This window comes from Protomyctophum bolini (assembly GCF_963924005.1).
Source record: "Protomyctophum bolini genome assembly, chromosome: 8".
Classification (NCBI taxonomy): Eukaryota; Metazoa; Chordata; class Actinopteri; order Myctophiformes; family Myctophidae; genus Protomyctophum; species Protomyctophum bolini.
Genome location: NC_137869.1, coordinates 37,909,681 through 37,936,690, shown reverse-complemented (window position 1 = coordinate 37,936,690; position 27,010 = coordinate 37,909,681). Strand labels below are relative to the sequence as shown.

The following is a 27,010-nucleotide window of genomic DNA, read 5'->3' as shown; positions in this document are numbered from 1 at the left end:
GCTTTAGAAGGCTGTGTGCGCAGCACGTCGCCCGTGGTGGACAAAAGTACTCAAATGTTTTTCTTAAGTAAAAGTATCAATACTGCAATTGAGAAATACTCTGTTACAAGTAAAAGTCCGGAATTCAAAATGTACTTGAATAAAAGTACAAAAGTATTGGCAAATTCCAAGTACCAAAAGCAAAAGTATACTCTGCAGAATGTCCCATTTCAAGTTTTCAAATATTTTGAAAATAGCCGATCTACAAGCTCACGATGCGTCGTCATTGCGACACATTGTGAGCTTGTAGATCGGCTATTGTCAAATGGCCAAAATGCATATAGGCCTGAAGTGGTTCTGACCAGACTATGGATAAGCGGTTGAATATGGATGGATGGATGGACAAAGGGCCTGCATGTACCGATGAGTCACCACCTGTGTGATTAGAATCTGCCAGACAATACGCTTCAATAACGTTACAGGAATAATAGGACAGGGTAGGGCGGAAACACACCTAAGAGATACCAGTCATTTCAGATACCCTGCAGTGTCTCTGTTCTCTCCGCCGGACACTAGACCAGACATCCAGACGCAGCCCGCATCTCATCCAGTGCTGTACAGTGTGTAGACTGTCCAGAGTCCAGAGTGTGCGTACGTACGTGCGTACGTACGTGCGTGTGTCCGTTCATAGTGCAGACAGTATGATGAGTGTGAGTTGTGTGTGAAAGAGTGAGCATACAGTAGGCACATACTGTATGTGTATGTATTTACCACATACTGTACATGTGGTAAATGGTGCATTTATATAGCACCTTTATCCAAAGCGCTTTACATAGATTGTGCATTTCATTCATCCATTCACACACGCACGCACATGCTCACACACACACACACACACACACACACACACACACACACACACACACAAAGCCAACTCTTGTCGTGACAAATCATGACAATTAATAAGCACAATGTTTTGGGCCTAACAAATGATTAGAAAGAAGAAAAGAAACGGCAGGTTTTTCTTCTTTAAATAAATACCTTTTGAAATGTCTATGGGGAAAATGCATTGGGAATTATTTCCTGGGCCTGGCGTGGTCATGCAAGGGGGCGGGACTGCGACGCTCTATAGCCCCTGAGCCACCGCCGCCCCGTGCCACAGTACGTGCTTTCCTGCATGGTAGCCTTTGTGTGTGATCACATTAGACCCACAGCAGCTTCTAATAAAGCTTAATGAGCAGACCTTACTGCATGCTGCCTGGAGGGACAGGTCAGGACACACACAACAAAGGGAAGAGAACATGCAGAGATAAAATCACCTCAGCAGTTCTGGGAAGAAAAGAAAAGAAAAAACATGCAGACCAACGTTAATTAATTCCAATTTGTGCCCAAGACGTCTACTCTGTACCCGTCTTAAAAAACTAAAACTAAAAAACTAAACTTTTCAAAAGGGCACACAATTAGCGATCAAAGCAGCTGTCGCGCAAAAACATCCCACCTCCAGTTGCAGAGAGAGCGACCCCAACGATCACGACAACCAAGCCTGCTGTATCCCCTCAAACCTGATCTTTGCATGCGGGTGTTGCGTGCAGAGAACAACAGACCTCCAAGCTCACAATGGTCACATGCACGACGTGATGTGAGCTTGTATGTCAGCTGTTCTGTGCGGGGTGAAGTATATGTCTAGCTAGGAGTGTCTCACCAGCCAACACACAAGACAGGGTTGAATGAACAGAAACCAACGCCCCCCAAAACAACAGGTTTTGGCGATCTGTTTATCTCAATGTTTGTAAACCAAAAATCTGTTTATTAGTCCTAGGCAAATATGGGTCACCATGTGCCACTAGTACCAATCTAAGCTACTGTAGAAACCTACTTTGCATAAGCATCACATTTATCCTGATGTTTTACAGTGGTAGACAATGTGGGTATTATAATTCAATGACAAATGGCATGCTGTGAGTATATAATCATTCAGTCAGATAACTCACGAATAGATTTAACCAATATTTATTGTAGAATGAGAATAAAAGTGTGCGTCCAGGAACCATAAGCAGAAGGAAGGCAGGAAGAGCATACAGTCTAGTGAGCTTAAGTATAGCCCGCCCCAATTCTATAGTATAGCCCGCCTCAATGGCCACTCCGAGTTTTCCTTCTCAACCCACCCGTTTGTGTTTTTAACATGTAAGCCCTATAGGCTATTCTTTGTGTTATGGGTTGGCTGTTTTCTCATACCCCCTACTTTATGTGTCTGGTCTGTCTTGTGTTGGTGTGTACTGTAAGCGTAAACTACAGTAAGTGTCTTCCCGATCATGGATTTCACAATGCCACCCCAGACTTCCTGGTTCTTCATTGCCACCCCCAGTTCCTGCTTACTGATGCCTGTGTCCCTAGTGATGACATCAGGGAACGACAGTTTTCTACCTCTGGTCTGCTTTGAGGCAGGACTCCAGAGAAGAAGGGAAGATCAAGATATAATCTCATTGTCAGCTCTGTATAGCAGTGGCCGGCAAACTGTGTTCTTCTTTGGACTAGTGAAGAAACACAGGGAAGGTTGACGTATATTAGATTAGTCGATGGGTGGCTCTTCCAAGACAGATGTTGCACTCTCATTAGAAGGTGGTATAGGCCTAAGTGCCATCCAACCGTTTCTCTAGTTTTGTAATTTTTTTGTTTTCTTGTTTTTGCCAGGTGAAGCCTGGCCTATTTCTTTTCGTCTTTTTTAGTTTTATTTGGTCTGTAACTAAGTTACATTTATAAAAGGGTAGGCATAATAAAGCTTCAGCATACACCTTTTCTGTGTCACCTCTGTTTATGTAACAACCGGCGTCACCGCGGTCATCATTCAAGTCGAATGTCATGTTTGTATGTTCTGTGTGGACCCCAGGAAGATTAGCTGCTGCTATGCACCAGCTAATGGGGATCCTAATAAAACTCTAAACTCTAAACCAACTGTAATTAAGTATGTATTTAACCATGTAATTGTAAAGCACCAACATTAACGATTCATTAATTAATTCACTCATGGTTGTGTGTACAGCGGGGACATGCTTATGTATTGTCTTGGTGTTATATGTTTCTGTGCTACGTGTTGTGAAGATGAATATCATTAGGGACAATACAGAGTACGATTATATAGTCACTCACAAAGCAAGCCACTTTACTTGTAATAGGGGGGGTTGATATAATCGAGAAAAGGAGAGGAGAATAGACAAGAGGAAGGGAGGATTGTTGAGGACACAATGCGTTGCTCGCTGCACGTATAAATCAGGCATTACTGATTCAGACTCTAAATATAGCCTGTATCCAGGCTCCTTCTCATCGGACGGTTTCAAGAAACGTCTGCAACAGACGAACACACCGAAAGAGCAAGTGTAAATATTTAGGCATATTTGTCCCCGTTCCGTCTGTTAAAGTCAGATTTACACAAGAGCCGGAATTAAACAAGCACATTTATACCAATTTTATTGGAGGGATAAAAGTAAGCATATGAGGTTGTGCATCACAATACACTGTCCTTAAATAGGCATGTGATGAAGACTTGTGGATGCGAATAGCTCAAGTACGTGCCACTCTTCGTCATGTTGACAAGTTAAACATATGGTTATATTTGGTTATATAGCTGGATATTTTATTTTCTACTCTTAAACCTCATTCTTTTTAGGTTGTGACTTTTATTCCTTGTGTATAGTAACTTAATTTGACATTGCACGTTGGATTGTGGAACCATTATAAGTAGGCCTAAACAAACTCGGAGTGATTGATTTTTTTGTTGAACAAAGCAGGCAATACAATGAGAAACAATTTGGCAAATTGTGAAATCTGTATGGTCTTTATATTTACAATGGTTGTGTGTGTTTGTGTGAGTTCCTGACAGATACACACGTGTAGTGTTGGCTCCAAAGCACCAGTTTGCTGGCTGGGAGCTATAGACTCCTGGGTATCTGTGGCAGTGGCCAGCCAGCCTCATTCTCCTGGCAGCCATAAGTAATTCTCTCTCACCCTTGCTATAACCGGCCATACAATTGCTTGTTGTATTGTTGCTTACGTAACGTCGTATAGGCCATATTTTGTTTATTACATTGTGGACATCAAACCAGCCGATAGCCGATAGGGGAACAAATTGTCATCCCCGATTTGAATGCATTTAACTTTCATAAGGCTAGGGTAAGGGTTATGCTTATAGCATAAGGATTATGGTTAGGTTGGTTATGGTTAAGGGATACAGAACTAAGTCCCTAGGAGTTTGTACGTTGTAAAGCAAATGTATGCGTGTGTGTGTGTAAGAGCAATGACTTCATGAAGGGGAGGCGACAGTTCAAATGACATCCCGTTCCATCCAAATTACATAACTCACGTTGTCCATTTACAGGATCTATAGCCGAATGCACGTATGATGGGTGTTAAGGATGGGTTTGTTTTCCTTAGGTCCGACACACTTTGTCATTCAAATTGGTGCCATTCTCCAATAGAAAACAGACTCATTTCATCATTCATTCATCATCCAATGCAACGTGATTCAAAACATTACTAGTCCCTTGTCCCTTGAAAATACTGCGGCACAACAGAAAAATAAAAGACCCAAACCGGTTTTATCAAGAATTGTGGAGACGTGCATAATGTATATCCTACCTCTTTTTAGCAACAGAAAAAGCTCCAATCACAATCTGACACATTTATGTTTTTATTCATAAATAAGTCACGCACAATACACGCCAGATACAATTGTACAAAATACTGTAATAAATAGCAATTTTACTATTCTTCTGCTAAAAAGCAGTTGGCGTTTATAACATAATCCTATTCGCGTACATCCTTCACACATTACTGATGCATGACGACATCCAAACTGATGAAAAGAATAAAACAAGAGATATCACATTACAACTTTTACTTCAATTGTTTTAACATTCAAATATGAGCTAATGATTACTGTATAATATTGAAATGTGCTCAGCATTGTCAATAAAATGATACAGAAGAATACATGTCAGGTACAGTATGGAATGTTTAGATTATTTCACAGTATCTGTGTGCTGCGTTATATTAGGCTGCATCAGGGCACGCCGTTACCATCATGACATGTCATTATGTGGAAAGTCTACTTTGTGATGGTTCAGACAAGGGCTTTCACTTCTAGTAATTTTTAGTCGTTTTCAGACAAGGGCTTTCACTTCTAGTCATTTTTAGTCGTTTTCAGACAAGGGCTTTCACTTCTAGTCATTTTTAGTCGTTTTCAGACAAGGGCTTTCACTTCTAGTAATTTTTAGTCGTTTTCAGACAAGGGCTTTCACTTCTAGTAATTTTTAGTCGTTTTCAGACAAGGGCTTTCACTTCTAGTCATTTTTAGTCGTTTTCAGACAAGGGCTTTCACTTCTAGTCATTTTTAGTCATTTTTAGTCAACTAGTTGTTTAACTACCTATTATGTAAAAAAAATTAAAAAATGGAAATAAAAATGTGTACATTTAAAAAAAGTGTACATCGGTTGTTGGTACTAGTCAACTAGTACCAACAAGGTCGACTAGTGGATTTACTAGTCGACTAGTTGAATAGTCGACTAGTTGCTTAAAGCCCTAGTTCAGACGATGCATAACATGTTGTTCGACTGACATGATTCGACAATGCCAATTAACATCGACACATTGAGACCGTATTGTAACAGACAAAAACATTTTCATAATACAGTATATCTGTATATTTGAACAAGTGCACATATGTACTCTCTCTCTCTCTCTCTCTCTCTCTCTCTCTCTCTGTGTGTGTGTGTTAGGCTTGTTTTCCCTTGCATGGTGATTGTCAACGTTCACCAGTTGTGGCTCTGATACCCATACGAGAGGTGAATTTCTGCAGCATACAAGATTTTTTTGTTTTCTTAGTTTTAAGATTTATTTCAGATATGACAGAGGCAGAGAGAGGAAATTCTAACTCTCCTTAAGATCACATGATCTGTAGACCAACTATCGGAACACCACTACAGCTACTGTACGATACACATACTGGATGCACTCAGATGGCTTTAAACAACAGCTTGCTTTCAAAACGGCAAAAAGATAATGGCTAATTTATACTTTGCCACATGACCTTTTGGATGTGTAAATGCTGCTCGACTGAAAAAGCACAGACATCTATTCCAGTTGAAATAGCACCACTCACTTGTTGAAAGGGTCGTGCACAATAATGACACTGCACTGCACGTTTGGACTTTAGAGGCCTTTGAGAGGGCCAAATAACCTTAATGTTGAATCACGATACGAGACAGCGGTGAGCTCCCATTGTGCATCACATTCACATGGATTATTGTCCTTGAAGCAAGTCTAGATTAATTTTCTTTACAACACATTGGTCATAAGAGCAAATAAACATATCCTATTGCCTTTCTAAAATAGCTACCATCTCACTAACATACACATTTTTCCATCTGTTGCATGTCATAGACTGGTCTGTCCTTCTAGGCTCCATCGGTCAATGCCTCCCTTTTATCTAAGCGTCTTTTCTTCCTCTCCTGACTGGCAGAGGTCAGAGACAGTTCCTGGATCAGTTTGGAGTTGAGGAAGCGCCTGTATGAGTCTTTCTCCATCAAGGTGTAGATTTTACTCTGAGCCTCGTCAAAACAAGATGGATCAGCATTCTCAAGATTCTGCCTAGTCTCCTCTTTGGTCACAGCGTCCAGATTTACCTTCAAAGACACGGGGATACAGGTTTAGATGATGCACAAAATGTAATATAAGAATGGGCAAACAGTTGCAAATCTTCATGCCAAATGTGCTTGAAGTAAATCCAAGACATAATCACCATAGCCATACGCCAAATCTTAAAAATAATGAAATGTAACAAAAATGTATAACAGCATTTTAGAGTTTGTGTGGAACATGGTTTGACAAAAGCTGAGATTTAATGTGCAAACTATCAATAAAGTGTAGATCAACTTTGGCTATTCCACTCCTGGGGGAAAGCTGGAAAAGTATTTTTAGTATTTATTCAGGCAGCCAAGTGCTGCAAAACGCAATCATCAAAAATGTGCGTGTTAGCTAAATGTGTCCTTAGCACACCATTCATATCGAATCCAAAGCCTAAACTAGAAGATTATGTGCTTAGCGATTGATTATGTTACTGCCACAATTATAGCAGTACCTTGGAAAGTGTAACACCGGCTCAGAACCAAGCCATTATTCTTATTAATCAGTGTCGTAAGCTAGTAGTGGTTGATAGATATGTTCTGATTCATACCTCATTTGGTGCCTCTACTGCAACATACTGCTGATAGATCTGCTTGGCTCTTTCTCCCATGCTGTCACATGCAGGGTTCTTCTTGTATTCCTGGCAAACCTTCCAGAACTCCACGTTTTCCTCACTAAATTCGGACCTCAGGAATTTGGTGAAGACCACACAACCGCCTGGCACAGAGAGAAAAGAAATGAGGACACCGTTAATGAAATAGTTAAGAGATACACATATTTTATGGATGAACTGCCGGGCAGTTGTTTTACAGACGGGGTAAAAGGGGCAGGGGCCGAACTTAGCCCCCTTTGATGTCTATGTGTGCACGTGCCTGTGCCTGGTAATGACGCCGATGTACCGCCGCCATACGCCATGTCTAACACCGAACATAAAATAAGCAAAGGATGACAGGGACGGATGAGGGGAAGTTAAAACGGTAGACGGAGAGTTCGGGGAAGAGCGGGGTAAGACATCACAGTGTCGGGGATCAGTGGCGGAGGCTTCGGAATGCACCAGGTCAAGGCCCAGCCGGTTCTCATGAGGCCATTGCTCCCACTTTGTGTCAACAGCCCCCAATGCTCATGGGGACTGTCTGATATGCACGCACACGCACACGCATGCACACACGCATACACACACACAGCACGTTGCAGTTGGCCTTTACGTGTCTCTAGACACGTAGGATGCATCCGTGTATGAGAACGCATGAGTGTCTACGCATCTGTGCGTGCGTGCGTGCGTACGTACGTGTGTTGAATTAGCATGTGTTTGTACTATATGTGGTCCAGCCAAGTCTCCATTACTTCCTATTAGCGTCATGAATAAGATCCCAGTGCATGAGAAGGTCCGTTATTACCCAAGAGACCAAATAGGGATGCAAATTTAGGAAGGAATTTCCTTCATCAATATTGTTACCTGACAAACATGAATTAGTTATTAATATTAATTAGTTAAAGCATGTTGTTTAGTTAAATGACATTGTGTGTATAGTTTACATGGCATGTCCTGTTGGGTACAGCATAAAATCCAAGCAGGGCAGCGGCTGCAGCCAGGTGCTCTGAGCCTTTGATTAGGCAGCGGTCTGTTATAGAGCGGAGTTAGCAAGAAATAACACACCGCTGAATTCTGCGATTGGCCAATCAGAATCAAGCATTCAACCCAGCCGTGGAATAATCCTTCCTATTATAATTCCTTCCGAGGTCTGTCCGTCCACAGGCATGGTGACCATAGTGCCCGTGATTAGCCATCACAAGAAATTAAAATGGCAAAATCAGACAACAAACTGACAGGAATTTTAAAGACGTAGGGAAATGAAAAATACGTGTTTATGTAATTCTTTGGCTTTTTTTCCCTCCCCCCCCCCCTCCCTTCATCCCATGGGTAACCCAATGTACTGTATATAGAATAGTGTGTTGTTGACCACATAAATAATTGCATAACATCCGGCCGTAGCCAGATTGGACCAGTGTTTAGCTCGTCGTCCACTTTGATAGATAACCGCACACCGCTACGAGCAACTTTGGGCTTTTAGTGGAGCTCATAAAAACGAGTCTATTTGAACAGGTGGAGTGTGTGAGTGGGACACTTACTTTCATTGTTCAGCAGGTGGTCGAAGGACTGCTTCCATTTCTCCACGTCAGCTGCCAGATGAACTCTAAAAAAAACCCAGAGAAAATAAAATGTTATGGAAAACGACAGTGGCCTTTTAATTGCATGGCAACGCGTGCATGCAACTGAAAGTACAATAGAGCACGCACCGCACATCCACTCACTTTAACAGACAATTGCATCTTACTGTTATACACAGAAGGAAAAAAAAACATCTGTAGTATTATTGTCAGCTACCGACTGCAGGGAATGTCAGCCTAGACACCATAATATAATTAATGAACTAAACCTATTGGGTAGAACTGACTCATAATATTGATAACAGTAATAATGTAGTGCATGATAATATGTATACGGAACAGGAGGATGAACAATGTTGCTGCTTAGTACATGTGGTTATTATGGGATGAAGTGATTACTGACGATTATCTCTACTGTAATAACTAGGTAGAGGGGGGTTCTTTGTTGAAAGGCTATTGGAAGGCTAATCCGTCCGTTGCTGCAGTTTATCTGCTCAGAGAGAACAATAAAAGCTTTCTCCTCGGTACAGATCCCTGAAGACTGTCATAACCTTTCCATTCTGAAATAACCTAATGCTAAGAATAAACGTAATGGCATATTGGACACTTAGTCGATGCTCTAGTTCAATTAAAACAAAGGGCATATTGTATTGATCCAATCTGGTCTCACAGCCATTGCCTGTTATTGCCTCATTAATTCAAGTATGGATCTTTGCCCTAAAAGAGTTGTTAACGGTGAACTTTAGAATGTTTTTTTTCCAATATTAGGATATGAGATTACATGATCTGTAAAGTTATAGTTCTGTTTATATGCATTAAGATCCTCAGAATGTAATTGCCAGCGGCAGTGGCTCAGCGGTAGAGTGGCCGGATGGCAACCGCAAGGTTGCCAGTTCGAAACCGTGGGGCTCCCCCCAGAGTTAGTGTCCTTGAGCAAGACACTGAACCCCTAATTGCTCCTGATGTGATGGTTGGTGCCTTGCATGGTTTCCTCCACCATCGGTGTATGAATGTGTGTGTGAATAGGTGAAGGTAATGCACAATCTATGTAAAGCGCCTTGGATAAAGGCACTAAGGCACCCTTTACCAGTTTTAGAGTCTTACTTCGTTCATTAATTTGTAACTGGGAATGTACACTCTCTCAGAGTTAAATATAAGAAACACTAAACGACTACATCATATATTATTATGTAATGCGGGTGTGTTAACTGCACCACAGAACAAAATAGTTGCAAATGAAATCTGAACAGACCATAAGAACAGATGAAGGAAAAAGGAGGTGTTGTTTGTTTCCGCTAACCTCTTTTCGGTGGCAGCCTTTGTTTTCACAGTCTTCTTATCATCTCCATGATGTGCTTCAGGTTTCTGGAGCAAGAAGCCTATCTTGTGCTTGATGTCTTTGGCACTGTGAGAGAATAATAAATCCAGTTATACGCGTGAACTGCAATAGAGGCTTAGTGCATGTTCAACAAACTAAACACGTCGCTGAAAGGCGATGGCATGGGACAGAAGTGTCAGAAGCACTCCGCAAACAAAAGGAAGATTGGCTGGATCCAAGCAACATTTTAAACCCCATTTTAAGGGGTTTAAAATGCATTGTTTGTCCCCAGCATGGGAACAGGTGGTGCATGTTTTAGGTAACCGAGTCCACCCCTATGCCCGTCAATCAATCTTCCCCATAACACCAGTGACAGCGCATTCATTAACCAAATAAACCTAATTAACATAACCAAAGCAAACATTACAATAAACCAATGCATGGCTCCTACAATGCATGTGCAAACGCAATCTAATCAATGAGCCATGATTAGAGAATAACTATGGTGTGTATAGATTCTAGATTATTTAAGAAGTGACATTATTATTATCTTATATCACCAATGAAGAGTTAACCCAGTATTTGTAACTGTCAAACATTTGATTACAAAACGGAGAATGACCACACTCATAGAATCAATCTATAATCTCTACATTTAACATCACTGATTATTATGCAAATGTCCCATGATTTAATCTGAGATCTAAAAGGCTATAGGCAATCTTTAAAGACCAGTTGCACAACCAAAACAAGTCTTACCTTTTCAAGCATGTTGCCGGGAGTGCTGCTAATCCTTTGCACATGGTGGACTACAGATCCAGGATCCAAATGGACGGAAGGATATTATATATATTATACAGAAACTGGTTGACAGGAACAATAATATAGGTGGTGGTCAAAATGTGAGTACAGGCTTGTACTACAATGGTCTTAGTGAGTGAGATGATGATGTGTCCGCCCTCCCAAAGAGTGGTTTTATATAGCAGCAGTCCTCCGAGTCAAGTCTAGCGTCCAATCACACCAGCCCTTTCTTTTTTGTGTGTAGCCCACGTATGTGTGTTTGTGTGAAAGAGAAAAATACAGAGAGAGAGAGAGAGAGAGAGAGAGAGAGAGGGGAGGGGGGGGGTGTTGTTTTCATATTCTGTTGGGGGAAATTCACTGCAAGCAGGAGAGTACTGTGTATTTCCACTCTGAGAGAATTTATATGGCTCTTCATCTTTGTAAAAACATTATACTCCGAGTCAGTACTGTACTGCGAGTCTGACTAAGACTTTCCAAAGGTGGTTATATGTTATAGTCCAAGTCTAATGGCGATCATAATTCATAAATGAGCTCACAAAAGTTAACCGTTGTTGAATTCTGTAGGACAATCGTATAGCCAAACGATCGGGCACCGCGTTGATGACATTCGTCATAACGTCCATAGACTTGACCACACACGTCACGGCCTAGCGCCTCTCAAAAAAGTATCTTGTAATGACTGTACATGGTATTAGACATGAAGAGTGGCAGTGGCTCAGGGGTATAGTGGCCGGTAGTACGGCCACTATTGAGCAAGACTCTAGTCTGAACCCCTAATTCAGTGTTCACACGGGCAGATGCAAAAGATGCAAAGATTCACAGCATATTTGCTGCTTATTTGTATCCATAGTTTCAGCCAGTTTCATCTTTTTTGTAGCTTTGAATCTTTTGCAGCAGCTACAAACGTTCGGATGCATCTTTTTACATCTTTTTACCAATTACATATCATCGTTGGGGTCCTCCTTGACATGAAATATTGAGCACCACTGATATATTATTTCAGAAAAGTGTCAGGATTTAGGATTAGACACTCTGTAATTTTCGACGTCATGCCTAAATGGGTTAAGGTGTGAAAATAATATCAGATTCAACCAGGGGGGCAGTCAGACGGATATTTTGTGAAGCCACTAAGGAAATGAAAGTTCATGTAATGGCCTGTTGTGGCGCTCTCATTGGGCTCAAAAAAACCCATAGCCCCATAGAAGTCCATGTATTTGGGCCCAACTTCACCTAGACTGTATTACCTTAATAAACATGGTCATGAATACTTTTTGCTTCCAGTCACTAGTTTAAAGTCTCATTTCTAATGTCATAATATTCTTTTTGGAAAATTATGGTCCCATTTATTAGAAAAATGACCATAAAGTCGCGCATGTTCTGAGGGGCGTGGCTACCGTTACAGTCTATGAACGGGATCCCCCACCCACTCGAGTCAAAATAAAAACCAACGAAGAAGAAGGGGGAAGTCCCGCCTCGTTGTCTGGGCCAGCCAATGGCCAGCTGGGCCAAAACGGATCTAGAAAGATGGCGACTTCCATTGCAAGGACTGACAGGCTTCATTTTACGTTCACGTTAGACCCGCGGGACGCTTTGTCCATATTTTTTACAGTCTATGGATTCAACGCGTTGTACTCAAGATTAAGGTGCAGAGAGAGTGACAGGGCATGGTCAGGTTCAAAGTAAACCACACAGTCCACAAAAAGGTAGCTTTCCATATGGTGAAACAGCTCTATATGTAGCCAGGCTGAGAGGCTCACCAGTACATTTCCTGCCTGTGAAACAGAGATGCACTGTTTTGGGATAAACTATACCCTAAAGCAAGAACACACGACGACAGACGATCTCCGCTTACGTCTGACCGTTGACCTCGCAGGGGCTTGAAGAGGGTGGAAACAACAAGAGGGTGGAAAACACCCGGCCCACACCTGTGTGAAGAAACTTCCAGACCTCGCAGGAAGGTGCCCAGGGTGCCGGCCCGGTTCCGGCGAGACACCCCGCATCCGAAACGGTTAAGAAATTACAGAGTTACTGACACTGTGTAGGGGTCCCCAGGGGGTCCCTCTACTGTACTGTACTGTACTGTCACACCCAAAATCATCATATATATACAGTTAATATGTGTGTTAGGCTGCGCAACAGTGACACTTGGTTGTGAAAACCAACCAAACGCTATTTTCGTGCTCAGACAGACCCAGCCAGCCAGGGACTAGACTGGGGTCCACGTAGGCATAGGCAGCTCCCGACGGGATCCGCCGGGAGAATCTAGACACAGCTGCGCGACATGAGAAATGAATTAGAGCGACAGAGAGAGAGAGAGAGTGTGTGTGTATGTGTGTGCATCAATTTAACAAAGGTGCAGACGATCAGAAATCAGCAGTGCGTGATCGACGTTTGCGCTACTCTATGCCAAATTGAAGTGGACTCGGTCCCAGACTTCTTTTTTTTTGGAAATGAAAAGGTCTGGGTTTCCGAGGCTAGCCAGGGACAGACCCAGCCAGAGACACACAAAGCTCCGTAATGAAGTCGTTGCACCACTTAAAAATGGTGCACTGCATGACATTCCACATTTTGGTGGCATAATAGTAAAATGAATTGTGCTGAATCAGTGGATGGTTTTGTCACTCTATTGAAGTAGTTAAACTGGTAATGGTAACAACTGAGGAGTTCAATGCAACCCAACAAGGCCACTTGCCTCCAAATTTCTCAGAGACTAGCTCAGCCTCCTCCACTGCTCCAATCATCACCCACATCACCCCCTGCACAAGAAAGAAATTAGACCCCGGCAACTACCGCTATTTCTATTCTTAGCTCAATCTCGAAAGTGGCCCAGGCCCACGCGCCCAGGGTGCCAGCCCGGTTCCGGCGAGCCACCCCGTGTCCAAAACGGTCGAGAAATGACAGAGTTACCGTGTGGGGGAATTAGCATTTAGCAGACACCCCTCTCTCTCTCTCTCTCCCCCTCCCTCTTTGTAATTAGCAGGCAACACTATCGCTATCAGAGGCGGCCCATTGAACGGCCGGCAGCAACTGCACTGAGTTTCCTGACTGAAATTGCTCTGCGTATGTCTGTGACAGGCGCGATGCTCATTCTATGAATTACAATCTGCCTGGCTTCAGAACATAATGAACATTCCACTCCACTGACACTTCTCTATTTGAAGGACCACATCAAACATGAGGTGGATACTGGCAATTACTGCGGCATGGTCATGCTGGACCTACAAAAGGCTTTTGACAAGGCTTTTGTAAAACAATCCATACTGATTAATAAGCTACAAGCTATTTTTCAATACTGTACACTCTTTCCCTTTTTTTTCTAACCGTGTAGGAAGTTTTCCCTTTTTGTGTATATCTGTATGTCTTCAAATGTTCTGATGAATTGAAAATGCAGGACCCTTAAGGTAAACAAACTTTTTTCTGGTTTTATCCTCTTAGCAGATTTTGTATTGGCCTGTACTTTCCTTGAACTGTACCCATTCTGCAAACTGTTAATAACAATTTCAATGTCAATCAATCAGTTTGACAGGTACATGGGCACTGCTCCCTGGAGAGTCTTGAAAACCAGTTGCTGTATATTCTCTCGACCCTGAGCCATCACACTAGCATAATGAGCAGGCGTTAGGCGAGTCCTAGCGGTGAGCTCTCGTGATTAGTTTGTTTTGAGAGGACTGTACATTATTATTGTGTTTGTTTACAGAGACCCCCATTCAATTAAATGAATTAAAACTATAATCATAAATTAGGATTCTAGAACAGCCATTTGACACGGGCAGCTTGTTCACTCGCAATGACACTGGTCTGCACCTTAACCTTAACCTTACAAAAACGATGCGTAAAAGCCAAGTTAGCCAACACCAACTCTGCATTCCTGGCCTGCTGTCCGCCCATGTTACATCAAGCGCCATTCGCAGCATTCTTGTGTAGACACCATGCAGGGCATTTTCCTAATGTGGAGTGAGTGTCCATACTGTATGTCTCTGCCGTTTTTAACCGACGATTTTTGTAACCCATTTTTTCACCCAAGACTCAATTGTCTATGTACTCACGGGCACTACACTCCCTCTGCAAACATTGTGAGAGCAACGGACTGACCTCATGCTTCCTTCTATGCATGAGGAGTCTGGTTGGACTTAGCGTGTGGAAGGAACACAGTTCCTTTTCCCCTCCATCAGGCGCCGCCTGCCTGGCCAAGGGGGAGACATGTTTTAGAGACCAGGACTGCTGCATGTTCTTTTTTAGGGCATTTACCCTAGGGTACACAGGGAGAACCGATACGGCAGTACCGATTACTTACATGTATCCGCCTCTTGAGGTCATCTACCATTTTAGATTTCCAGACTCTCGTCAGAATCAGACCCATTCACTTCACAGGACATGTTTTGGATGACACGTTTCACTTATATTCATGTAATCAATCTCAATCTCCCCCTCGCCATCTCTCTCTCTCTCATGTATGACCTCACATCTGAGCCCATAAGCTCCCTGCGTAGACCCTCTCCTTTAATCTTATTCCAAGAATCAGGCCAGATTCCTTCCTGGCTGATCTAAGAGCAGTGTAGCTGAACCAGACACATTCCTACCTCTCTGCAGTTTAGCAGGAGAACCACATGTTGGCATTTACGCCCTGGAAGGGTGCCAACCACCTGATGATCTTACCCACACATGGGCCCATGGGCACTAGGACAACGGAATAATGTGTGTTCTATCAAAATGGCTTCATATAAATGTCTGATATGCCCTGAAGAAGGCATTTTATTTGTTGAAACGTTATCTTTCCCGTGGTCAGCACCTCCCCACTATTGGTTAATGTTTTTTGTCTAAATGTCTAACAACCTCATCTGTCTAACAGTAGAAAGTCTGTACAGTAAAGGCATGAGTATACACTATAGAGTGCTACATAAAATTTTACCTAAATTACGTAAGTCTTTGCATACGCCTAAGGCTATAGGGCAAATGCTATGGGCTAAGATGGGAGTCTGAAGAGGTGGGTTTTCAGACTATGACAACATGGTAACCATGACCTCTTAAGAGCAAAATCTGTTTAGCACTCAATGTACCTTAATTCAGCTGTAAAGGAAACAAATGACCTGGAGGTAGAGCATAGCAAAATGTCCTTGGAGAGAAAATACAGTTTGAGTCATAGAGACTATGACACTCACACACACACACACACACACACACACACACACACACACACACACACACACACACACACACACACACACACACACACACACACACACACACACACACACACACACACACACACACACACACACACACACACACACACACACACACACACACACACACACACACACACACACACACACACACACACACACACACACACACACACACATTTATAGCTAACAAAATCTGTTTGTTTGGATCACCTTCTCCTGCAGTGAGCCACTGTGAATGTCTGCTTGTGTTGTTGATGGAAGGACAGACACCCATACTCAGCTGCAGGGTTGTAGCGTAACGCTGTCATTGACCTCTACCACGACTCAAGACAGAGGCCACAGACAGCCTGATGGAGGGGAAAGGAACTGTTCGGAACAACGTGTTCCTTCCAATGCGCTACGTCCGGCCAGGGAAACTCTCCCCTGTCAGGTGAAAAGAAGCAGCTTGGACTCCTCATGCATAGAAGGAAGCATGAGGTCAGTCCGCTCCCCCCCCCCTCCCCCCCAGAGGAAGTGTAGCGCCCCAGGATTACATTAGATAATTGACACAGGGTGAAAAAATGGGTCGCAAAATCGTGGGATAAATTTTATAATAAAGAAATAAAAAATACTTACTTTGGCAAACTAATGGCTAGTCAAGTTCGAGTAGTTTTTTTGCACATTTGTAGTGTACACTACATCAGACATTTCAGCCTAATGGGATTTCACTCCTTTTCACTTTGCTCAAGACTGCTCAAGAGACTGCACAGTGTGTGTGTGTGTGTGTGTGTGTGTGTGTGTGTGTGTGTGTGTGTGTGTGTGTGTGTGTGTGTGTGTGTGTGTGTGCGTGCACGGAAAGTGCTCCACTGATTGGCTGAGCACGGAATGTGATGTATGATGATAAGAGCGCTTCACACAAGTGATATTTTCATTTATTTTATTGTTTCATTAGCTACTGTGCCAGATTAAATGTCTTTACTGATGTACAGTAGGTGGTCTTGCCGTTTTTTATTTTTTATTAAATGGCTATATACTGTACTGGTTAGGTAGTCTTTTAAAGGACAACTCTAGTTTTTTTCAACCTCGGTTCATGTTTTAGGTTGTTATTAGAGAAAGTAAAAGATGAGTGTTCAGTTTTTTTTCATTTGCTGCTTTCTTTCATTTTAGCGATTTCAGCTATTTTTGACAGGGGGGCGGGGCATTCGAACATGGTACTAGACCCCAGGAAATTACATCTGGCCACAAAAGATCACAGGATCTACTGAATGTGAAGGTAGCCTACTGGGGGGAAGCCACACTTATAGGCTCAATATGTCTGACATATGTTTACACATTGACCATTGACCAGTGCCTCTGCTCCATTACGCAGCTATGTGTGCCCGTATGTATGCGTGTCCCTACATATATACTGTATGTGTCCCTGTGTCCGAGCACGGAAAGCTGCAACACGGTAACTCTGTCAGTTCTCGACCGTTTCTGACGCGGGAAGGCTCGCCAGAACAGGGCCGCCCCACTGGGTGTGTTCTCATGTCATTAGTTATGTCTGTCTTTCATACAAGGTATACTATTCTGTGATCTGAATTCCCAGCAAATACAAATAAAACTCACTCCTTGTATCACTTCGTATTGCCGAACTTTGATAGATGCTAAAGTAACTATACAAGGATGCTGGTTTGATCATTTACCCTGCTGTCATCTGTTGGCTCACTTTATTCAACTTAAATCCAAAGTGATTATTTGAAACTTAACTTTATGGTTCATGACTCTGCTATTCTTCAGACAGTTATTTTATTGTTTCTTTGTTAACTGAAAGACAAGGCGGCTGAACAGCGGCAACAGCAGGACATGTCATGCAGCAGTTTATGGTTGTTTTGTTTCAGGCACACCTGCCTGCCTGATAAAACCTCAGCAGCAGCAATGGCCTTCTCTCAACAGTCTTCTTTTAGCTATAGGGCTCCGTGCATACAGTGCCTCATTGTGTCTGAGTGACAAATAAAAAGGTATACAGGGACGTGCGTCAAATTGGTTAAAACACGAGCCTGTTCAAACACAAACTGGCATGGAGACTGGGAGGTACGGAAAAGGCTTTGAATTTGAGGCAGCTCTCATTTCTGAAGTTACATAAGCTTTATACAACTAGACTAGAACTATAGAAATGTGCAGCTCTCCTCGGAGCACAGATCTCCAGCAGGCCTAAAGTGCTCTGTGCTCAATTGTGCAATTAAAAAGCAAACGTTTCGAGACCTACGTCAGTGCTATATGCTCTCAAGAGTTACGTTATTGTTAATGTAACTCTGCATTACTGCAGAGTTACAATATGAATACAGCATGGAATTGTGGCCAAAATCACATCCAACGACAACTAAATATTCTCTAGTTTTTTCCAGATTTCAGTCATTTCACTCAGAGAGAGAGAGAGGGGCAGGGCATTGGCTGTAGGATTTGCCGATGTCTCCAAAGGTCAGGCATGATATAAAGCTGCGTCTGCCCTTTTGACAGTGCTATAAGCATCAGATGTACGCCTCATAAAGAGCTTCATTTGACAGGGAATGGCTCACCGCAAAGTGCCCCGGCCGTGTCTGTGAATCACATCTGCAGCTACACCTCGACCCGTCTTCTCGCCTCCTTGCTGATGGGCGAGTTAACAGCAGAGCCCGTGCGCACTCACACTCACACACACACACACACACACACACACACACATTAGCCTTTTGCTTCATTACAGGTGCAATGGATGGAGCTACATGCACCAGCAGCTGCAGATAGAGTGCCCGTTAACATGACATATGCCTGACAAAGGAGGGATGAGAGGAGAATGACAATGAGAGAGGAGGGGAAAAGTGGTGCTCACTGAGAGATTCATTGATGCACGAGATAAAGGTTGACATTGAGGGGGAAACCAATTATTTCAGTTTTCAGTTGGCTCACGATATTCTGAAAAATCACACCTGTGTGAAGTGAGTGGTGCAACTCCGTGTGGGGGTCCCCGGGCGAGGGGGGGAGTTCCAGACCCACAGGAACGCACCCAAGGTGCCGGCCCGTTTCCGGCGAGCCGCCCTGCCTCCGAGACGGTTGAGAAATGACAGAGTTGCCGTGTGGGGGTCACTCTACTGCACCCTCTACTGTACTGTACTGTACTGTACTGTACTGTAACTGTACTGTACTGTACTGTACTGTACTGTACTGTACTGTACTGTACTGTACTGTACTGGCAAACCCTTTCTCATGCATGCAGGTAATGTACACTAGCTACAGTAACACTACCCTGCGGCATGCCTCGGCTGGAGGTATTGATGAATGAATCCCATGATCCCATCATTCCCTTGTCATATAAAGATCACCTAGAACTTGAATACCAGTAGGAATTTTTTTTACGTATATGTAATAAAAGAGCATGGTGCAAGAGGATGCCACACACACACCAAATCCTTCAAGAGACAATCTCCAAGAAACAAGAGAGTGGCCACACACACTGATAGCCAAAGTGCCAATCATTTATTTTAGGACACAGAGACAAAAAAGAAGCTGCCAACTTGCGCTTTGCACACAAGTAGGCCATCTCCTTGGAAACTAAAATGATGGCGCACGTCCGTCATCTTCCAATACCAAAGGAGCTCAGGTGTGCTTGGACCCATTTACTCCCAGACACCAATTTGCACATCCCCATAATCCACTGCAAAATATTCAAGATGGCGGTATCCGTGAAAAAGGTTGTGTAAACGGTACACTCCAAGTGCATAACAAATTAATTAAATTACATAGTTACGACCTAAAAAACGTATAGGCTGAAGCTAGTTAGCTTATTCTACCTACCCTTTTCACATACAATATACATGACAGAAAACAAATTGAGCGAAAAACAGACTACTGTACATTCAAGCCATCACTGGCCAAGACACACAAACCACCGATAAACATCAGCAAGCACAGCTCCGAGGTGCATCAATAATAATAATAATAATAATAATAGCTTGAATTTATATAGTGCCATTCATGAACCCAATGACGCTTTACAAAATGTACCAACAACAATCAACAACTATATGCCATAAGCCTGAGAGAATACGTGTCTTTTCAAGGCAGACTTAAAAGAGTCCAGTGTTGGAGCATGGTGAATCTCTATGGGAAGAGAGTTCCACAGGGTGGGGGGCTGGATTAGTTTCTCAGAAATGCTCTCTAGTCTCTACCATGAGCCATGTGTGCACTGTGCAGGTGACAGTTCAATGGTTGTGAATGATGCATGTCCTGGCACTTGACATACATGCACCATCTGGGACCAATAACGAGCCACCACTAACGGACTTGCCATCAGAAAAAAGGCTTTATAGATTACTGGGCCTTGTGTGTCCGTCTTATTGACGGGAATTACAGCAGCACTAAAAGGAGTAGAAAACAAGCAGAGCAAACTTTTCCAGCTTCTATACCTAATGAGCCATGAAACGGCTTTTGTGATGCTGTTGTTGTGCGATGGAAGAAGGGGGGAGGGGGGGGGGTGGTTGGGGGCACATGTGGCCACGATTTATAAGCCTGTGTATCCTCAGGAGCTGTGTGTGTGTGTGTGTGTGTGTGCACATGCTCTGCTGAGTGAGCCATAATGAGCTGTGATGTGTGGCACTGGCTACGTGTGGAACAACACGCACGACCCCCCCATACTACCTCCTTTGATGTTCGGAGAGCAAGATGATGGATAATGTGTGTGTGTGTGTGTGTGTGTGTGTGTGTGTGTGTGTGTGTTTCTTTCGAAAGTTTGACATTGACGAGCTGATCTCAGTTAAAATCTGATGAAAGGCCACACCAGCTTGGTGTGGCCTTGTGGTTAGTACCTAGAACCAAATTAGCCATTGGGGCCGTGGCCCATGGCTCTCAGGGGCCCTCCGGGGAAATTGAAAACCGCGAGGTACTGGGTTTGACCTTTGACCTTAATTAGCTGTTGATTTTGTTAAATTTAGGTCAAAAAGATAACAAAAACACCAACATTTTGCGCACACGAGCACTATAGGGGCCCCAAAAAGATTACCGGACCAGGGGCCCTCGTGGGGGTTAATCCCGGCCGGAGACTGGACGGGAGGCGCTGTGACCAGCTCGGTGTGGCCCTGTGGTCAGTAGCTGGCCGGAGAATCGACGGACGGGAGGCCAGGGTTCAGAGTACAGAATATTGTTTTCAATGCCTCCCAGGTTGGCACTCGGCAACAATGGTTGGATTGGGCATTTGGGGCCCAGTCCCTGACCTATGGGCCACTGGCCACGTGGTCAGGCTGCTTACTTCAGTGTGTAATATAAAAATCCCATGATACAATTACAGTGATACAGCAGGCGATAAACGATAAATACTAATATTGCGCAGCCCGACTCCCCAATCAAGAATGTGTATGCCTGTGTAGATGATATTGATTTCACTGTTTTGTTGAGTACTATTGTGAGTCACTTGTGAATCACTTTCAATTCTTCCTATAGTTGCAACTATACATGGCATACAACATTTTAAATGGACTTGCACCAAATGTAGTAGAAATTTTGTTTTGGTCATATAAATGAATGAATATTAAATGCATTAATTTAATCATTTTGTCACATCATATGGATTAGACCCAAAAGGTGAAGGCTTGCCTTTCACATCAAAAGCAAAAGGACAAAGAACAAAGGAAAGAACAAACAAAATGAAGACACAATAGAACAAAACAAGATAAATGTGATCACTCAGAATTATGAGTAAATTATATTATACGGTTATAGCATTACTTTATCATAGAAAATATACAAATCATAAGATATGATTAATAAGATATCTATTCATATTATATCTCTCTCTCTCTCTCTCTCTCTCTCTCTCTCATTCAACTGCCCTTCTGAGACTGCTATCACACATTATATCACTCGTGGATGTCAGACGAACAGAATGATACCACATACAGTATGTCTTGTCCCTTTTAGTGGCAACGATATCTCACCAAGGCCAAAGGACAATTAGTCCCCTTAAGAATACCAATATACCTGCTCTCTCTCTCTAGACCCGAACAGCTCCTGGATACAGCATGGAAGTAGCTCGTTATGTGCCTTATAGTGTGTATAGTTGTAGTTATAGTATAGTTGTTTTGACTGAATGAAAAGTGGATTTGTTGGTGCGTGCGTGCGTGCGTACGACGTACGTATATACATACATACGTACGTAGTAGTCCACACAGTTGACAATTCTAAATTGCTTTCTTTTGGAGTAGAAATATTGTTTTATAGTTGTTCCCCCGTACTTCCACACAACAACTGAGTACGAGAGGGCAATGCAGTAAGTAGAGCGAGTTTTGGTCCAAAATTGCTTTCATTTATTACAGCATAGATGTGCTCTTAAATTGTGTGGTTTGACACGTACTGCATCCATACCATGTGACCAAAAGATATGGGAACAATATTTCATCTTCTTATGCAACAACTCTGGCTAGGATAAATGTGTGAGTGGGTGTGCAAGTGAATGTTATGTTCCACGGATGACGTGCTGCTTCCGTTTGTATATCGGCCACAATTTTGGTCCAAGAACACATTTTTTTCATTCTTTTTTTCTCCCCCAGTGTCACACTGTGTCCAGTGACGTCCCCGAGGAACAGCACAGAGCATCATCACACAGGGATGGGAAACTAGGACGGCCCTTCAATTTACAGCTCCTCCATTTATATAAGTGGTAATTCATTACCATAGAAATAATCAGTAGCTACACTAATGTGGTAAATGGTGCCTTTATCCGAGGCACTTTACATAGATTGTGCATTACGTTCACACATTCACACACATTCACAGTTCACACACCGATGGTGGCGGAAACCATGCAAGGGAAACCAGCACATCAGGAGCAATTAGGGGTTCAAGTGTCTTGCTTTCGGGGCGTGTCAGCGGACCTTTTAGAGTCTTGCTCAAGGACACTTCGACACCAACTCTGGGGGAGCACGAGTTCGAACTGGCAACCTTTGCGGTTTCCATCTGTCCACTCTACCCCTGAGCCACCGCGCCGCAGTGGTAGAATATTAATTGCAATATGGAATTATGGATGCAGATTGTACACAGTATACTCAGTGTTAAGTTAGTTACGGTGGTGGAAACTGATAAATGAGGCTGGACTGGTCACGAGATCATGTGTTATTGAGGCCTCCTGGTGTCAACACTATAATGGTGAGAACCTCCATGTCCCTTTCTATGCTCATAATTCCACTGACCTCTCCGACCCCATCGACCTCTCCCACCCCTTGGTATAAGTCACCGTTTTTCTTTTCTGTCCAGTTAAAAACAACCCTGCCTTGACATCTAAGATCTGTCACGCTTCCCATGTGGTTTAGTCCTTGCATCATAGCCATGACGTTTTTATTCAGTGGAATTGGACAAAACTCAACTACAAATGTCAAAAATGAAGCCTACTGGAGTATTTGGTACAGGTACAACAGGTGTTGCAGTGGGCATGTGTTCCAAACAAACAGACATTGATTGGCCTAGTCCTAAAGAATTAAAACTGTGAAAATTGAATATTGCAGCACGGTTGTTGTTAGATTGGGTGGAATGTGGATTGGCTATTTTATTTTTTATTTTATTTTAAATCAAGCTCAAGTGGTTAGTTCACATTATTATATGTTGTAGGTTAGTATTATTGTAGGTTTGGGTCCAACGCATCCCTTCCCAGAAATGTAGTGGAATCAAAAGGACAGCCAGTCTAAAAAGTAGCAGAATGAAAGTCTTACATTAAAAAGAAACAGTTTTGTTTTGAGTTGTGCTTGAAATGTACTGAAATTCTCCAAACTGTTAATAAATTCATCAATCAATCAAACCAAACCAAACCACAGCTCTGGTCTTAATGCACTTCTGAATGCAAGCGCTTCATGACTTGAGTTGTTGTCCTGACAATGTTTAGAACTATAGCACCACCTTGTGTTTGACATTAGGTAAGGCGACCTTAAAGCCAAATTCACCCTTATAAGCATTGATTGATTGATTGAAGTATTTATTAACAGTTTGGAGAATTACAGTACATTTCAAGCACAACATTTTCAAGCTCAATACAAAAACTGTTAATTGTGAGTGGACGACACCATAAAGCATTACACTTGTTTACAATAGGGCCCACCATTTTCAATTCATCAAAACATTTAGACGTACGAATATACACTTCTATATAGTCAAAACAGGAAATCATCGTAGAGGAGGTAAAAAGGAAAAAAAAAACCATATACAGCAGACAACCACATAGCTGGTACCTGGGGCGGGGCCAAACAGCTGTCTGGAATTGTCAGCAAAGTCCAGGGAGAGAGCGAGCGAAGCCCAGGTATTTTGGAAAAATGCTTGGCCCATTCTTTCACAATGATGTGTACCAGACTACCAGTGTGTAAAAATGGCATTGAACCCAAGAGAAAAATCATTTTCATATAAAAGATACTGTGTAATGTGCAGCGAAGTAGCATATTCTTATCTGATCCAGGCCAGATACACCAAATTAAAATCGCACAAAGCACTTATGTGTATACTGTATATCAGAAAATAAAATTCACCCCGACACAAGCACACTGCCAGCCAGACAAACACACTCAGGCCATGTGTGTATATATATGCCACCAGGTGTGTGCATTTACTCTGCTAAATGGGTATACAGGATATGAATAGTTATGCGTCATGCATGACCCGACGATTCTCTCTCTTATATAACTGTACTGACTGACAGTTATTGCAACAGCAGGCAGAAAATGTATTGATTTTTTATGGAAAGTTCTGTAGGTTCCAGGGACTGTTTGTTTGGTTCTTGCAAAAGGTCAAATCATTCACTGCAGCTGTGCAAGATATGGCCATATCTTCTTCGTCTTGTATCCGAGTTGTTTGGTTAAAAGCGAGGGCTTTCGGGTCACCCAAGGCATTTGACCCTGCAGGGTTAAACAATCGAAGTCCACAGACATTCAATATCACTCTGGAAAAATGTAGCGATATAGCTAAAAATCACACCTGTGTGAAGTGAGGGGCGCTAATATATTAAACTCTAACTCATGTTGATAAGTGATGTAAAGTGATGTACAACAAACGGTGCAAACGCAAACATTAAATGTCATTAACAATAGAGAGACAATATGACGTAATGAGTTACAAAATGACGTAAGTTTTCCCTTCATTGTCAATGGCGTTTATTAAACAAACATTGAACTAAAGACAAACATTAAACCTGTATATAGGAGGGGGCTAGCACCCCTCAAAAATCTGCAAACCTATTTTTTGTGTCCCGTATCACTAAGCCAGCAGCAGCAGCACCAAAGAAATATAGTTCCATGTGAAAGAGGGGTCAAAGTAGAACGAACCTTGCACTATATGGTACTAGAAATAGGTCAACAATACAAATGAGGCTAGTTTTGTGGATTCATTTATTTTTAATGGGTGGCCCCGAGTGGCCCCCACCAAATGACCGGAACTAATTCATATTCACCAAAACCAAACCAGTCCAGAACTCCTACCACGGGACTCAGGCGATCAATACCTTTGTAACAACTAAAAATGGCAAGTATATAGTACAACATCTGAACTAATCCTTTAATAATCGGTGCAGACACAGGCGGCTTAAATTCCGTGTGTCCTGCAGGTGAAACCTGTTCAGAAGTCTGGTGGAATGACCTCTAATGCACCGGCAGGTTATTGCTTGACTCGGGGCAGCGGTGGCTCAGGGGTAGAGTGGCTGGACGGTAACCGCAAGGTTGCCAGTTTCGAACCCGAGCTCCCCCAGAGTTAGTGTCGAAGTGTCCTTGAGCAAGACACTGGACCCCTATTTGCTTCTGATGTGCTGGTTGGTATCTTCATATTGCATGGTTTCCGCTGCCATCGGTGTACGAATGTGTATGGGTGAATGTAATGCACGATCTATGTAAAGCGCCTTGGATAAAGGCGCTATATAAATGCACCATTTACCAGTATAGCGGTGTGGACAGTTAAATTGTGGCTGTAGTGATGAATGGCCCTGGTGATCCACTCAGCCTTTATTTACACACCGTTTCTCATACTGTATATTCCCTGGAGGTAAATGTTAATGCGTCACTGTAGTGGAAGTTCACAATGAGGATTCATGAGCATTCGACGTAATCAATACCCATGTTGTCTCCATCTTTACAGAACAGGGGGGATACTCAATAAAAGCCTGATGATAATAGCAATTAGTATAGTCTAATTCTTACACTTGATTGCAAGGTCAAGTTTAAAATTAAAAAAAATCTGACCTTTATACTGATCGGTAGGCCTATAAAATAAAATGACCTACTTTAAACCAGATTCAACGGTTACAAAGTGAAGTTACTACAAAAAGGATCCTCTTAGCATTAGATGTCTAAAATGTGTCCGGGTTATAACCGGGTATAAATGTAACCGGGTTTACGGGTTATATAACTGGTTCACTTTTAGACTTACTGTGTGTGTGTGTGTGTGTGTGTGTGTGTGTGTGTGTGTGTGTTTTTTAGCAGTGGTCTAGGCTTAGAATAGACGTTGAAACACAGCATTTCAACAGATATATATATAGACGGTCTACATATACAGTAGATGGTCTATGTAGAGTTGTAGACCTTAACAGCTAAATATAGATGGTCTACATATATAGACGCTTAAAAAACAGCAATGTCTAAGCTGCTAAAGAAATCACTTTAATAGACTTTAATAACAAGGTTTTAGACAGAGTCAGACATCTAATAGCTTGACTACAGACTTTAAACAGGCTTCACTCAGGCTAGCTTAGTGGAAGATTACTGACCTTAGCCCATGTAAACAAATCACTTCAACTAGCTCCTAGGAGAGTACTTTATGCAGGAGCCTGTCCCATATAGGCATATTGTACTATCAACATATGATACTGCTTAAGGAAAGAGTGTATGGCAACAATACTCATTTAGGCCTGACCTCAAAATTTAAA

At 42.6% G+C, this 27,010-nt stretch overlaps 1 protein-coding gene and 1 long non-coding RNA gene across 2 annotated transcripts in view; both read right to left on the bottom strand.

Moving 5' to 3' along the window:
* The window catches only part of LOC308320344, a 319,513-nt gene that overhangs the window by 69,417 nt on the left and 223,086 nt on the right, over window positions 1-27,010 (bottom strand). The gene's annotated exons all lie outside the window — the stretch shown is intronic.
* On the bottom strand, window positions 4,651-11,069 carry rgs4 (regulator of G protein signaling 4). Its single transcript, XM_080769766.1, has 5 exons — window positions 10,904-11,069; window positions 10,127-10,231; window positions 8,788-8,852; window positions 7,208-7,374; window positions 4,651-6,656 (listed from the first exon to the last, which is right to left on the bottom strand). The coding sequence occupies exons 1-5, from the start codon at window positions 10,945-10,947 to the stop codon at window positions 6,429-6,431; spliced, it is 609 nt and encodes a 202-aa protein (XP_080625892.1). The 5' UTR covers window positions 10,948-11,069; the 3' UTR covers window positions 4,651-6,428.

Excerpts from the sequence above, each read along its gene's own strand:
- rgs4 (XM_080769766.1), bottom strand. The coding sequence starts at position 10,947 with ATGTGCAAAGGATTAGCAGCACTCCCGGCAACATGCTTGAAAAG. Across the intron at positions 8,853-10,126 it reads AAGGCTGCCACCGAAAAGAG|AGTTCATCTGGCAGCTGACG; the intron begins GTTAGCGGAAAC and ends GGTTTTTTTTAG. Across the intron at positions 6,657-7,207 it reads CAGTAGAGGCACCAAATGAG|GTAAATCTGGACGCTGTGAC; the intron begins GTATGAATCAGA and ends GTGTCTTTGAAG.